The sequence below is a fragment of the Globicephala melas genome, chromosome 1 (assembly GCF_963455315.2).
Source record: "Globicephala melas chromosome 1, mGloMel1.2, whole genome shotgun sequence".
In the NCBI taxonomy this organism is placed as follows: domain Eukaryota; kingdom Metazoa; phylum Chordata; class Mammalia; order Artiodactyla; family Delphinidae; genus Globicephala; species Globicephala melas.
Window position 1 is genome coordinate 151,747,791 of NC_083314.1, and position 14,345 is coordinate 151,762,135.

The following is a 14,345-nucleotide window of genomic DNA, read 5'->3' on the forward strand; positions in this document are numbered from 1 at the left end:
TTTATTGGAGTATAATTGCTTTACAATGGTGTGTTAATTTCTGCTTTATAAAAAAGTGAATCAGCTATACATATACATATACCCCCATATCTCCTGCCTCTTGCGTCTCCCTCCCTCCCTCCCTATCCCACCCCTCTAGGTGGTCACAAGCACGAGCTGATCTTGTGCTATGCGGCTGCTTCCCACCAGCTATCTATTTTATACTGGTCTAATTTTATTTATCTATTTACTTACTTGTTTATTGTCTGTTCTTCCTCTCCCCTCCTCCTCCTCAATGTAAAAGCTCCTTGAGGACACAGATTTTGTGTGTCTTATTCACCAGTGAATCCTCAGCAACAGAAACAGCGCCTGACACTTAGCAGAGGCACTATAAAATATGTTGACTGATACGATCAACTGGGATTAACATCTAGATAACATTAATGGAAAGAGGAAGACCCAATTCCAGCTCCAAGAATCAGGCGATGGGCAGATGTGCCTCCACTTTACTGACCCTTGGTTAAGTGACACCTGTCCCTGCTGGTGTTTATTCCCTCATTTGTTCACAAACATTTATTGTGTGTCTGCTTTATGCCTGGTACTGTGCTGGATATTACTTTACAGCATGAACAATATAGAAATAATGCCTACCTTACAGGAGTTTACAGCCCTGGGGGAGAGACAACAAAGAAACGGACAATTATAAAACAATGCAATAAATTCCGTAGGTGCAGAGTAGAATCACCTAACCCATCATGTGGGATTAAGGAAGGCGTTCCTTAAAGGGGGGATTACCAGGCTTTCCCAGCTCAGGTGGGAACCATTCATTATGTTAAGGTCAGATTTCACGGAGATGGTAGGGCCCAGACCTGACGACATTTTCTTAAGTGAAAATGTGTAGATGTCAGACAGAGGGCTTGGTGACCGAAGCTGGTCACAGATGGTTCCTGGCTGACCGGGAGGCTGTCAAAACCATCACTGGCTTGGCCAAGGCTGGGGTTTCCCAGCTCAGAACCTAGTGCCCATGACTTACCAGAGAGGCACAGCCAGAGTTCTCTCCAGTTGACTGAAAAGACTGACTGTGGAAACTCCCCACAGCTGAGGCCAGAATCCTTTTTAACTCTGAAGTTCCCTGTGGAGCTGATCTTAACAACTTAGCTCCCTCTTCCTTGGGAAGGCCCTTCAGAAATCTAAGCATTTTTTTCTTCGCCTAAAATCCCCCTCCTCTCAGGTCTTTCCCCAGGCCGACCTCAGAGAGGAAATGATAGTAGTGGCTTGCTGAATGAACTAATCATGAGAAGGTGACATCTAAATACAACATGTCACCTTATGAGCCTATATTCACCTCATGAGTATATTGGAAGGTGGGAAAACGGAAGTGGGGGACCTGGGTTTCTCTAGGCCTTAGAAAGTTTCCTTTTGTAGAAAATTTCTTTCACAGCTCAGAAGTGAGGCCCCCCCCTTCACTTTCTTCTAAATACGTGCAACCTCGACACTACAAGTCCCATAAGGCCTGCGGTGGGGAGTCACCATCTTGGCGCACCTTCGCGCGCATGTCGGCGGGAGAGCGAGCCTTTGGGGAGAAGAAGCCCCGCCCCCATGCAGCCTATTGGTCGCAGGAGCCGGCGGCGGGCTCAGCGGTTGGCCATCGCGCCCGCCCGTCCGCCGCGTCGGCCGGGGTCAGAGTGCGCGGAGGTGAGTCGGTGTGTTGTGGACTCGTGGTGCTGGCTGCCGCTGTTGAGGCGGCCGGGAACGGGCGGTGGGGAGCGGGCGGAGCTGGCCCTGCCTCTGCCTGGCCGGCGCCGCAGTCGGCGCGGGCCGCGCCCGCCGCCGTAAACTGCCCTGAGCGCCTGCTCAGGCCGAGGGAGAAGTCGGGGCCTGCACCTGGAGGGAGCCTGCCGCGCTGGCCCCGAGGAGGGGGCGTTGCCATGGCGACAGCCTCTCCCGCTGCTGACGGGGGGCGGGGGCGGCCCTGGGAAGGAGGGCTGGTCTCCTGGCCCCCTGCTCCTCCCCTTACAATTCCCTGGACTTGGATGGGCCCGAGTTGGGGGCAACACCCCGGGGTGGGTGATGCGGCGAGGCCCCCCCAGATTGGGCCCTGGTAATGCATGCGGGGTGAGGGTCGCGGCGCGCAGTTTGTGCAGCCTGGGGTGCTGGCCCATGTGCTCACCCTGGATGCATGGTCTACTGAGAAACGTTTAGGCGGAGAAGGAGAGGGGCAGGGCTTTGAAAGACAGGCTGGGTGAGGTGATTAAGCATGCTGACTTCCTACCTGGGATTGCTTAGGAGGAGGAAGAGAGCTTTGACCAAAGAGGATAGAAAGCTAGCAAGGAGATGGTAGAGAGAACATTCCCTTTACCCTCTCCCCAACACACACACACACAGACACACAAGCTTAGCAGTTTACTTCTTTTTGTAAATCTGTTGCGGTGGTCGTAGTTACGGTGGAAGGATTGAATAAGGGGCCTAACTTGGCTAGCTTTCTGTTTGCTTTTCCTGCAAATGCTCCAGCAACAGGTGTTTTCTTAAAACAAAAAGGCATGAACTTGGATTGGGGCTTGATTGCGAGTTCTTGCAAAATATAACTGCTCCTTGTTGACTTGGAAGATGCTGAACGTGGCTTCTCATTGGGGGTTTGGATTCTGTCCTTAGGGCTGGATTTTGTAAACTGATGGTACCCATCATTCCCTCTGCTGTAGGTCTCTGGCCACTTCTCTGGTATTAGTTCTTGTCAGACATTTTATCAGTCTCCCAGGCGAAGGGCAAAAAACCAGGAATCCCATTGGCTAAAGACCGTACACTATTTGAACGATAGTAGGTTGTGATTGGCTGAATGATTTTTGATTGTAGAGTTTCTACCAGAAATTGGCTTCATCAAATTCTGCTTTATTCTGACTTTATCATACACAGCATGCCTTGTTTTGGTGGGTTCATGCCTGGAGCTTAAGTATATTATACCTGAATCCCCTAGCATTTGAAAGCCAATTTATAAACAGGGACTTGGAGTGTGACTTCACTAATGTGTGTGTCTGTGATCTTGGTTAGAAACCCACTTGGCTGCCTTTCGTGGGGGGAGTTGGGGGAGGTAGCTGCCGGGAAGTGATTGATAAGGTTTCCTTTATGGATTCTGTGGTGCTTCACTGGAGCTCAGAGCACTTTGGCAACTTAAGCACTCCAAATTAAAAGCTCATTAACAATTCCTGCCCAAAGATCCTGTAAATAATCGGCTAGCTAGGTCATAGAGCTTGGCTGAGAGCTCTCCTTGCAACTTGAAATTTCCAAATAAAAGTGCTTTTATTCCCTTTCATTTTGAAAAGTGTTTTCTTTGCGGTGGGGTAGGTTGGCGAGTGGCATTTTTCCAGGGGATCTGAGTAGAATAAAGTGTTAAATGTGTAGAGTGGTAGAAGGAATAGATTGGTTCCAAACCTAGGTGTTTCTTTGTGCAAGGGCGTTGCTAGCTTACAAGGGCACTTCTGCAACTTCTAATCCTTTTGAAGATCTGATGAGTAAAAGGTGCAAGATTTAAGTGATCTGAAGAGAAACCGGAGTATGGAAAATCTGAATTAAGTGATAAATATGATAGGTGTCCATTGATGATTTGATTTGGGGTTTGATTACCTTGACTTTTTTAGAACTTGAGGCAGACCTAGATATATCCTGCAAGTGTTTCCTGGTCTGTGTGGCCATTTGCAGTATGGCCTGTGGCTTTGTGGCAACCAGTGTTTCCCCCAATCCCTGCTTCAGTGCCTGAGTTCTGAATATTGTCAGCCTTTACTAGTATCCCCTCCTTGGCTAGACTAGGATTCGGGATTATCCAGAGAGCCACGACTTCATGGCCATCTCTCTCAGTCCAAGCTCAGATATTGTAAATATTTAGTATTTCTAGGAGATAAACCTCCTTAGGAAGAAAAGTATGCCACTAGAGAAGATGAAATTCATCATTGCAAAAATATATATTGTTGACCATTGAAAAAACGCAGAGGTTAGGGTAACCGACTCCCCACACAGTTGAAAATCTGCTTATAACTTTTGACTCCCCCAAAACGTAGCTACTAATAGCATTGACCAGAAGCCTTACTGATGACATAAGCAGTTGATTAACACATATTTTGTATGTTATGTGTATATCTACTTATATTTAATGCATTCATGACATCCTAACTTTTTCTTAATTCTTTTGGTATTTCTAGGCTATGTGGTTTATCTGCGGGCTTTTTCAAATTGTCACAAATCTCCAAAAAAAATCTCCCAATATATTTATTTATTGAGAAACATCTGCACATAAGAAGTGGACCTGCGCAGTTCAAATCTGTGTTGTTCAAAGGTCACCTGTAGTACTAGTAGCTTCTGAAAGCCCTGTCCTGGCACTGTGCTTTCACATAGATAACTGTTATCCCAAAGTAGTTTGAGTTTAGGAGTTTGAAGTATAGTGTGATCTTTAAGTTGTTTCAAACAGTATTGAAATAGAGTTGTTGCAGAGATCTGTATTTATCCACAGCATTGGGGCTTTCCAGCTCTCACAGAACCTTCAGCATCCCCAGCGGCCAGTCTTGGCATCTTCGAAGTAAGGAGAGGTGAGAATCCTGTTGCATGGTCAAGGTTTGGCTTGACTTCTTCCTTATGAGTATTTGGGCTTGGAGGGTGGGGAGTGGGGACTGGTGCAGACTGTACTTTTCTGTAGCTTTTCCTGACAAGATACCATATGCTAAAAAACTACTGAAACTTACCCAAAGTCTATAAAGTGGTGAGAGTTGAAGGTGGGATATCCATACTTTCAAGTTCTGCCATGATTTCTCAGTGGGCATTACATGAGCACCTACTTGAAGTTCAGGAAGGTTGAATAGAACCGGAATAATCCTTTATCCTGAGAAATACACATCTTAAGACAATAGGAAGGATCACATTTATTTGGCTTCTGATAAATGCATTTGACCAAGGCCTTTGGGATCTTGGTCACATGCATTTATCAAATTTGGGTTGTGGGTCACCTTTGGGTGGATGGTTAATCCCAGTCTGTCTCCGTTTTACGAGGATCGGGGCTGGCTAAAAAGGTAGACTCTGATGATTGATATCCAGGATGTCAGAGGCTGTTTGTTGAATAACTGAGGTCCAGGCATTTTGCTTGGTGGTGGGATTGTGGTGGTGAACAAGACAGCTGCTGTCCCTGCCACCAAAGAGCTTACAAGTTCATGGGCGAGACAGATAGTATTGAAGCAGTCACAAGACCTCTGAGAGTGCTGTAACGAGGTAAGTATATGTGCTTGAGAGTACTTAGAAGGATCTCCAGCCCAGACTGGTGGGTTCAGGGAAGGCTTTTCAGAGGAAGTAACCTACTCAGCTAGAATTAGACGAAGATGTGAAGAAACAAGTGTGAAGGTCAGAGCTTTGTTGAGTTTGAGAAACTGAAGTTCAGTGTGATTGAAACATACAGTACTCAGTGGGCAGGAGACAGGAGAATACAGTGAGAAATTAAGGAGGAAAGGTAAGCAGAAGCCAGGGCCTTATAAGCTCTTAGGATTAAATGGTGGGTAGAAAAAAAGATTAGACTAGGTCAGCAAACTTTTACTGTAAAGGGTCAGATAGTAAATATTTAGTCTTTATGGGTTTGTGTCACAACTGTTTACTCTGCTGCTATAGCACAAAAGCAGCCATAGTAGGAAAATGAGTGAGCATGGCTGTGTTCCAGTAAACTTTATAAAAACAGGTGGCAGCTGGATTTGGCCTGTGGACCAACCACTGGATCAGACCATCATAAAAGCCGTGAGAAGCCATTGAAAGGTTTTAAGAAGTGGACTGATACTAGATGTGTGTTTTAGAAAGTTTGCTTTAATTTTAATGTTCAGTGTTAAGAATGGATTGAAGGGGATAGTACCTGAGGCAGAGAGACCAGTAAGGAGGCTGTGGCAGTTACATGGGTAACATTTTCACCTTTGAGGCAGTGTTTTGACAGTTGAAAATTGAGTATACCTGAATCTTTGCATCTTTGTGTATACTGGTTCTCTTTGCTAATTTCCTGGCCATCTACTTGAGCTTAAAGGATGTCTACCAGAGAAATTGTTGACGATACCAGCTCCTATTTCACAGATTAGAAAAGATGTGGGAAGGACAGGTTGGTGTGGAATGAATGAGAAGTTTGGGGGAACGCATTTCTGTTGAAAGTAGTAGTGAATAAATGTAGCCGGGGAGAGATTTTGGTCTTTGGTCTCATAGCTTAATGTTAGTTGCTTTGAATTTCTTGAACTGTACACACGGAGGGGGACCCATTTTCCTAAGCTTCCCAGGGAATTGCCTCATTCTCTATATGTCCTACTTAGTCTTCTTCTTTTCTTGCTTCTAAGAAACTGATGATCTTTTTCTGGTTTTGAGAGTGTCTCCTAGTTGAGTATGATGGTATGTGTCAGGTACAGGGATCAAATAAACTATTTGTTGAGTGTCTGATGAATTGTCTTCCTCTACCTGCAAGCTCCGGTGTGCATTGCTAGAGGTTTCTGATAACAGTGCTTATGTGACCTTGGGCAAATGACTTACCTCTCTGAGTTTAGCTTTTCTATCTGTAAAATGGAACTTAATATGTTGGTTAAAGGATTTAATGAGATGTTAAACTCTTAGCAAGGTGTCCTTAACTTTTGTTATTAACAATATTTTACACAATTTTTTAAAAAGCAGGTAGCAGTTGGGTGACTTGGCCTTTGACTTAGTACATTTGGGGTGCTCCCAGTTGTCATTGTGGCCATGTAATAGAAACCTAGCCCCTGGCAGAGGCAGCCAGCAAACAGGAGGAAATTATAACTAAAGCAAGATGCTGCTCTTCATAATGGAAAATCTTCAGCCAGCAGGAGTCCCATTCGGAATTCCAGAACTTTCTTCAGGGTGGACCTTAGCCCCAGCACCATCAGTGAAGTGAACTGAGTGAGCAGCTACCCGAAAGAAATTCACTGAAGTGTGGCCAGTCATTTTCCTGGTCTGTTGGGGTCGTTTATTAATGTTGCCACCCTTGTAGCTTTGTAAAGTGCCTCTTGAATGCTTTTTATTACTTTTCATCACCACTCTGGGAAGCGGGTCAGGTGGTCAGCATTATTGTCCCTGCTACGCATGTGAGGAAACTGAGGCCCAGGAAGGTTAAGTGTGTTGTCCGAGGTCATGCTGCGAGGTACTGTTAGAGCTGGTGCAGAGTTGCCCCCAGATGAAATTGTGTGAGTTTATTGCTGTGATCTCTCTTCTTTTGAGTGAGAGATATATAGTCATTGCAGAACTGCAATCTAATGCATGTCTTATCCATATCTCCTAGTGTTGATCTGGGTCCCTTTATCCACCTGGTCCTGTTGGGTTTTAATTGATGACTGCTAGGAACAGGCCTGCTGGGAAGCAGATTCCCTTTGGGTCATTGTTTTTAGTCCATCCTCCTTTGGGTCCATTCTTGGGGGAGCCTTGGGTGACGAGAGATTGCTTTGATATGTTCAAAATTGTGCCTTGTGCCCCACAGCTACAGGTAAAATCAAAAGGCGGATAATTTATGGGAGTGTCAGAGCTGGCCGCTGGCACCTCAGGAAGCCATTAGTATGCCTGTTCAGACCCTCTGTGTCCTTGCAATTGATTCCTCTTTGCATGAGCCTGATTTGGGAAGCTGTAGATCTGTGGGTAGTGATTGGATGTGACAGTCCAAACACCGGTCCCTAAATTAATCCTTTTAATAGTATTCTGGCACCAAGGCAATGCTCGCTCACTCTCTGTCTCTAACTGGGGAGGACAGAATGGGGGGGAGGGGGCTAGGAAGAAGGAGAGAGAGAGAAAGAAAAGAAGCTTTTCCTGATTCTTAGGCCCTGCTCTGTTCTGCCATGTTCTGATTCCAGAGCAGTTGACATCATAATCCATTCAGCAGACATTGCCTCACACTCACTTTGTGCCTGGCCCTGTGCTGGGGATACAGAAATGAATAAAATGTGGTCCTTGCCCTTAAGGATCTATGTTTAGCTCAGTGTTCCTCAGACTTTTTAAACTCATATACTCCTTAGATGGGAAAAGCTAATCTTATACTTTTCTTTAATGCTGCTTGAAATTTTAAACTGGATTCAAGGGTCTGACAAAAAACAAGTGCAAGAAATGATCTCTTCAGGGACTTCCCTGGCGGTCCAGTGGTTGAGGCTCCCTGTGTCCACTGCAGAGGGCATGGGTTTGATCCCTGGTTGGGGAACTAAGGTCCCGCATGCTGCACGGCCAAAGAAAAAAGAAATGATCTCTTCAAATATGCCTTTTTACACACACATACACCCCTACACCTGCTATCTTCCATCCTTCTCACCTGACTTGCTGAAAATTACTGCTAAGAGGAGAAACAGATAACTAAAATTTTACAATATAGTGAGATAAAAGTTAAACTGTGCTACTGGATCACTTAAGCAATTAACTTTCTGATGAGGTGTCAGAGAAAGCTACTAAAAGGGGAAGATTTGAGCTGGATTTTGAAGAAGGAACAATAGTTTGCCTGGTGAAAATGGAAGTACATTTCAAAACAGAGGGAGCAGCATTTGCCAAGGCACAGATTTGTAAAAGGAAACATCACATTTAGGGGCCTGAGCAAGAGCTGGTTGTCACCCTGCTTCCTGCCAGTTTCTCTGCTTTGTGAGACGGGAAGATTTGCTTCCCTGGAACTGGGTTTGGGAAGAGGCTTTGAGTTCCTTGTGCTGTAGTTGCTTTAATCCAAGACACCGCTTCCTGTTTCCGCTTTTTTTAAAAAATATTTGTTTATTTATTTGGTTGTGCCGGGTCTTAGTTGTGGCTCGCAGGCTCCTTAGTTGTGGCTCGCCGGCTTCTTAGTTGTGGCATATGGGCTCCTTAGTTGCTGCATGCAGGCTCCTTAGTTGTGGCATGCGAACTCTTAGTTGCAGCATGCATGTGGGATCTAGTTCCCTGACCAGGGATGGATCTTGGGCCCCCTGCATTGGGAGTGCAGAGTCTTAACCACTGCGCCACCAGGGAAGTACCCCTGTTTCCACTTTTGTACCCAGGCTGCAATTTGTTTTTCTTATTAGAAACAAATTTGAGTGATTTGGACAGACTTAATTATTGCTATGGTTGAGTTCCTTTTAGTTAAAGTCATACCTTAGCTCAAAAGAAAAACTAAAGTTGATATGCATTGTTAGCCCTATGGCTGATGGGAGAATCAGCCAAGTGGAGAAAGTGGGCCCTTAAATGTGGGAGAGGAGAACAGGGCCCTGAAGAGCTGAGTGCCTCTGAGCCTTAGTGTTCTCATGTGTAAAATGGGAATACTGTTACCTATTTTGCTTGATGGTTGGGAGGCTTAAATGAGATGAAATATGTAAGTCACGACTACAGTGCCTGGCTTGTAGTAGATTTTCACAAAATAGTGTTTCACTTTCCTCTTTCTCATGTATTAGCAATAGCTCCCTTTTGCTGAGAACTTACTATTGTGCAAAGCACTTTGTACATATTGTATGGTCTAACCGAACCCCTAAGAGATAGGTATTTTTGTTACAGCTATTATTACAAAGAGCATGTGGTGGAGGCAGGATTTGAACCTGTGCTTGTCTAATACGGCATTTTAACAACTAGCTGTATGACTCCTTGTTTCTGCTCCAGTTCTCCATTTTGGAAGCAGGGATATAGCAGGTTCTGCGTACCTCCCCTCTGGGGTCAGATGCTGTCTACAAGTGTGGGAGGAGCTTACAGGGATGAGAGTACCATTACCATACACTGCCCTTCCTCCATTTCTATCCTATTTACTATGTGTTGGGAAACTAGCCTTTGCTCCCTCTCGTGTGTGGGGTCACAACTGACGTGCAGGTCTTTGCAAAGAGATGTTTCCCATCCTTGGCCCCTTGAAGGAGTTTGCCCAAGCTACTGAATGTGGCTGATGGGTTAGTAAACAGCAGGCAAATCACAAACAGGTACTTCTTTTTCTGTGCTGCCTTGAGTTGCTGAGACAGGCTAATTGAAGGGGAGAGCGAGGCTCCTATGGCCTGTGATGTTGCCATCAGAATTTGGTATTCCTGTAGGTCTTTAGTGACTTTAGTTCTTCTGATAGTTTGGGATTAGCAGCTGCTTCTGATGTTGGACAAGTTCCCCCTAGCCCTGTCTTGGAGCAGAAGCAGCTGAAGCTACAGGTCTAGGGGTTGATGGGTTGTAGAGAGGAGGAGAGTGTTTTGTTGAGGTGAGGACCCAGCTTTAGAGTACTTGCTTGCATTCCACTTTGGGGCCATCAGGAAGTCGTGTAGAGGTTCTAAGCTTTTGTAGGGGTGTCAAGCTTTGTTCTGCCTTAGGCTGAGCCCTCAGGCCCCTGGCCTCCACTTGTGAGGCTACAGAAAAGCTTGGGGGACAAATGCTGGTGTCTGCTCCTTGTGTCAGGGCAGTGGCTGGAGGCTCTGAACTGGGGGTCAGGAGCCGTGGGTTCTCTTCTTACCCTTACTTGCTCTGTGAACCTTGGACTGTCCTTTTCTCTTCCTAGGGCTCATTTTCCCTGGCTTGCTGGACTGTGTCTTCCCTTAGGCTTTCTTTCACCTTTGACAGTCTATGATTTTCACAGAAAGTGCTCTGGCAGTTAAGAATGCATTCATTAGATTGAAAATTATGACTTTTGAAGGCATGCAGTTTATTTATATTTTTCCCAGGTTATTTTTAGCCACCTGAGACAGGGCCTGTGACTGAACGAGTTGCAGACAGGTGTTACCGTGTTCTCTGTGGATGCCTCTGTGGCTTAGGTGTCTGAGCACTTGTGCTACTGCAGGTCAGATTGGAACAGGAACTTCCCCAAGACTGGGAACTGGGTACTCTGTGGCTGTCCCATGTGCTTCTAGTCTGGACCCAGAACCTGCCTCAGTGCCTTGAAGTTTCTCTGGAATGCAACCCTGCCTCCCAGTCTGGCTTTTTTTGGTTTGTTTTTTGGTTTTTTTTTGGCCGCACAACGAGGCTTGCAGGATCTTAGTTCCCTGACCAGGGATTGAACCCAGGCCCGCGGCAGTGAAAGCACCGAGTCCGAACCACTGGACCTCCAGGGAACTCCCCAGTCTGGCTTTTTATGGAGTGGATTGAACCCAGGGATGGTATAAACCCATACCCTTCCCAGAGATCCCAAGTGTATGTGGATGGGGAGATGGGGTGGGAGAGGACCCCATATTTCATGATGGGCTTCTCTTCTTTTCTCTCCCCCAGGCTCCCCTGGCCTGTATGTGGATATTAAAGGATGGCCCCCTCCCTTCGCCCTTCCTTCCCCCCTCCAGTAATGGAAGGCTATAAAATGTCTATTTACCCAAGACGCCAGAATGACTCCTCTGTGGTTCCACTAATCTGGTGATTTGGTGCTTCCCTGGTCTCTCAGGTAAATAGAAATTGAGGCTTTTTATAAAGGCATGTTATTTCCCTCATTAAATGTGTGTTTTGGCACATGCGTTATTTACCTGACCGACAGTAATGGCTGCAGAGGAGCCATTGTGTCTGTTGTGTAAATACTCTGCACATCCTCCAGGGGCTGTGGTGCAGGCCTGCTCCTCCAAATCGCGCTGGCCCTGTGGCAATCCCTGTTTTCCCCTCCCCTGCCTCACTGGGGGACTGGTCCCTTTATTTTGAGGAGAGAATCATTCGTTTTGCTCTTTGCCATAGGCTACTTACTACCTTTAATTTGCTAGGAGAAGGAAGTGGGTGTCAGAATAAATGTGTGTAAATCTTCGTCTCTGGTGAAAGCTGGTGAGGAGATAGATATACACAGAATCATAAACTGTTCCTTTTGAGTTCTGCCCCTCAACTAGATTCTCAAAGTCCTGGCTGATGATATAACGTGTAGACTTATATTCTGCAAACTTGTGACTAAAATATAAAGACATCAATAGAAAGGGGCAATCTCTAAGATGTCAGAGGGTAGACAGGCAAGTGGAGCGCCTCTGCAAGGAGTGCAGGGATATTTCCCGAGCAGGCTCTAGAGGTGGCAGGGATGCCCAGTGAGGGGGCACTGGGCAGGGGCACTTAGGATGGAGACTCCGTGCTTTGAGGGCTGCCAGAGGAGAGTGTGCAGCCTACCCTCTGTGGCAGTATGGGGAGATGGCTCCCTCACATACTGTTCTCTGTTTCTTTTTTTTTTAAACAACATTGCATGTGGTTAAAAAAAAATTTTTTTTTTAAGTTTGAAATAGGCCAAATTTACATAAAAGTTGGAAGTAGGGTACAAAGAATTTTTTTCCTGAACCATTTGTGAGTTAAGTTGCCGACCTAACACCCCATCACCCTAAATACTTTGCGTGCATTTCCTATGTGCAAGGACATTTTCCTACCTAACCATAACACAACCATCAAAATTAACATTCATATGTTACCTCCATCTAACCCTCAAACCCCATTCAAGTTTTGCCAGTTGTCCCAGTAATGTTCTTTGCAGCAAAATGATCCAGTTCAGAATCGTGCATTGCATTTAGTTACCAAGTCTCTCATCTCCTATAGACTTTTCTCACTAAACGTTCCTTGAGATTCATGATCTTGATACTTTTGAAGATTACAGGCTGGTTACTGTGTAGACTGTCCCTCATTCAGGGTTTGTCTGATATTTTCTCGTGATTAGATTCAGGTTATGCATCTTCAACAGGAGTATCACAGAAATGATGCTTTGTTTTTCTCATTGCATCCTATCATGTGATGTAAGATTTTGATTAATCCCATTATTGATGATGTTCATTTTGCTCACTTGATTAAGATGATGTCTGCCAGGCTTCTCCATTGTAAACTTATTCCCTGTTATAATTAATAAGCAATCTGTGGGGAGATACTTTGAAACTATGTGAAATCCCTTACCAAACTTTAGTTTTTAAAATTTATTTACTTATTTATACATTTATTTTTATCTTTATGGCCTCATGGTTTCCTTTTTTATTCAGTGCATTATAATCCATTAATATCATTATTTACTTGCCAGTGGGAGCCCCTTCAAGCTGGTTTCTGCATTCTTTTGAGCATTTCCTTGCTTTCTGGCACAACAGGATGTTCTAGGCTCATCTTGTACTTTCTCTGCCACAGCCCTGGAATCAGCCAGTTCTCCAAGGAGCTCTAGTTCTTTCAGTGGAGAATGTTGTTTAGAAGGCGGCTAGGTGCTAGATGTGCACACTGCTATCAGAGTGTTGCTGCTCCCTGGCCCTTCAGTAAACAGAGCTAGAAAATATATATACTTGTGTCTATATATTTGTGTATTGATATATACTCATCTTCATATGTACATCTAGCTTTATTTATTAAAATTTATTTATTTATTTATTTTTGGCTGCATTGGGTCTTTCTTGCTGAATGCAGGCTTTCTCTAGTTGTGGCGAGCAGGGGCTACTCTTCATTGCGGTGCACAGGCTTCTCATTACAGTGGCTTCTCTTGTTGTGGAGCACGAGATCTAGGTGCACAGGCCTCAGCACTTGTGGCATGCGGGCTCAGTAGTTGTGGCTCGCAGGCTCTAGAGCGCAGGCTCAGTAGTTGTGGCTCACAGGCTCTAGAGTGCAGGCTCAGTAGTTTGTGGCGCACGGGCTTAGTTGCTCCGTGGCATGTGGGATCTTCCCGGATCAGGGCTCAAACCCATGTCCCCGGGCAGGTGGATTCTTAACCACTGCGCCACCAGGGAAGCCCTAGCTTTATTTTTATATATTATATATATATCAGAAACCATGTGTTCACACTCCAATTCCAGTTCGACACCACAGATGTTTTTCCCTTTCCATGTTTTAATTCCATCCTCTAACAGTGAGAAACCTGGTCCCATTACCCTTAACATATGCCCTTTTTTGATCAATCCCTCTGTATGTAACTAATCTCCCGTTGTTGCCACTGCCCTTTCCCCCTCTTGGGTACTCTTTTACCCTGCCTGGGAGTCCCCACATCAGGCTGCGGCTCCTTCTCCGCCAACGGATGCCCTTCATACCCCACTAGGGCTGTGGCATGCTGCATCACACCTTCCTGCCTCTGTATGGATGCCTCCTCACCCAGCTTGGGCTCTGATACTCCCTCCCAGACCCTTCTGCTCCTCCCACTTCAACTGATGTAGACCCTACTTTCCTCTGCCACAACTAATGGCTCTAAAGCCATTAGATTGAATTTTTCAGGAAGGGGAGAAGAGCTGCCCTCTGTTTCTTGACTTGAGTTGAACTTATTTTTTTTAAATGTAAGGGAAGTATGGAACCCAGTGACTGCTGATATGTGGAAGCCTGGTCTCCTAATGGCTGCTCTCAAGACTTTTTACAAGAGAGAAGCTTTTTTATGTGGGTGAAATCAGATGAGAAAGCAAGGCCTGCAGGCATGAGGACCTCTGGCCATCAGTGTGTTGTCCATGGGAGGGAATAGGGCATATATAGTATGTAGTATGGGAGGGTCTAGAGCAATCTGGGGGTGC

The 14,345-nt window shown here is 45.5% G+C and overlaps 1 protein-coding gene across 9 annotated transcripts in view; it reads left to right on the plus strand.

The window, feature by feature from the left end:
• The first annotated feature begins 1,620 nt into the window (after positions 1-1,620).
• ERI3 (ERI1 exoribonuclease family member 3) overlaps positions 1,621-14,345 on the plus strand; it is a 129,381-nt gene continuing 116,656 nt past the window's right edge. For 2 of the 9 annotated variants that reach the window (XM_030866106.2, XM_030866094.2), the window contains exons 1-2: positions 1,770-2,042; positions 4,478-4,553. In XM_030866106.2, the coding sequence (XP_030721966.1) occupies positions 1,908-2,042; positions 4,478-4,553 (211 nt within the window). In that variant the 5' untranslated portion in view covers positions 1,770-1,907. The other 7 variants (XM_060306343.1, XM_030866079.2, XM_060306344.2 and 4 more) reach the window with 7 other exon arrangements.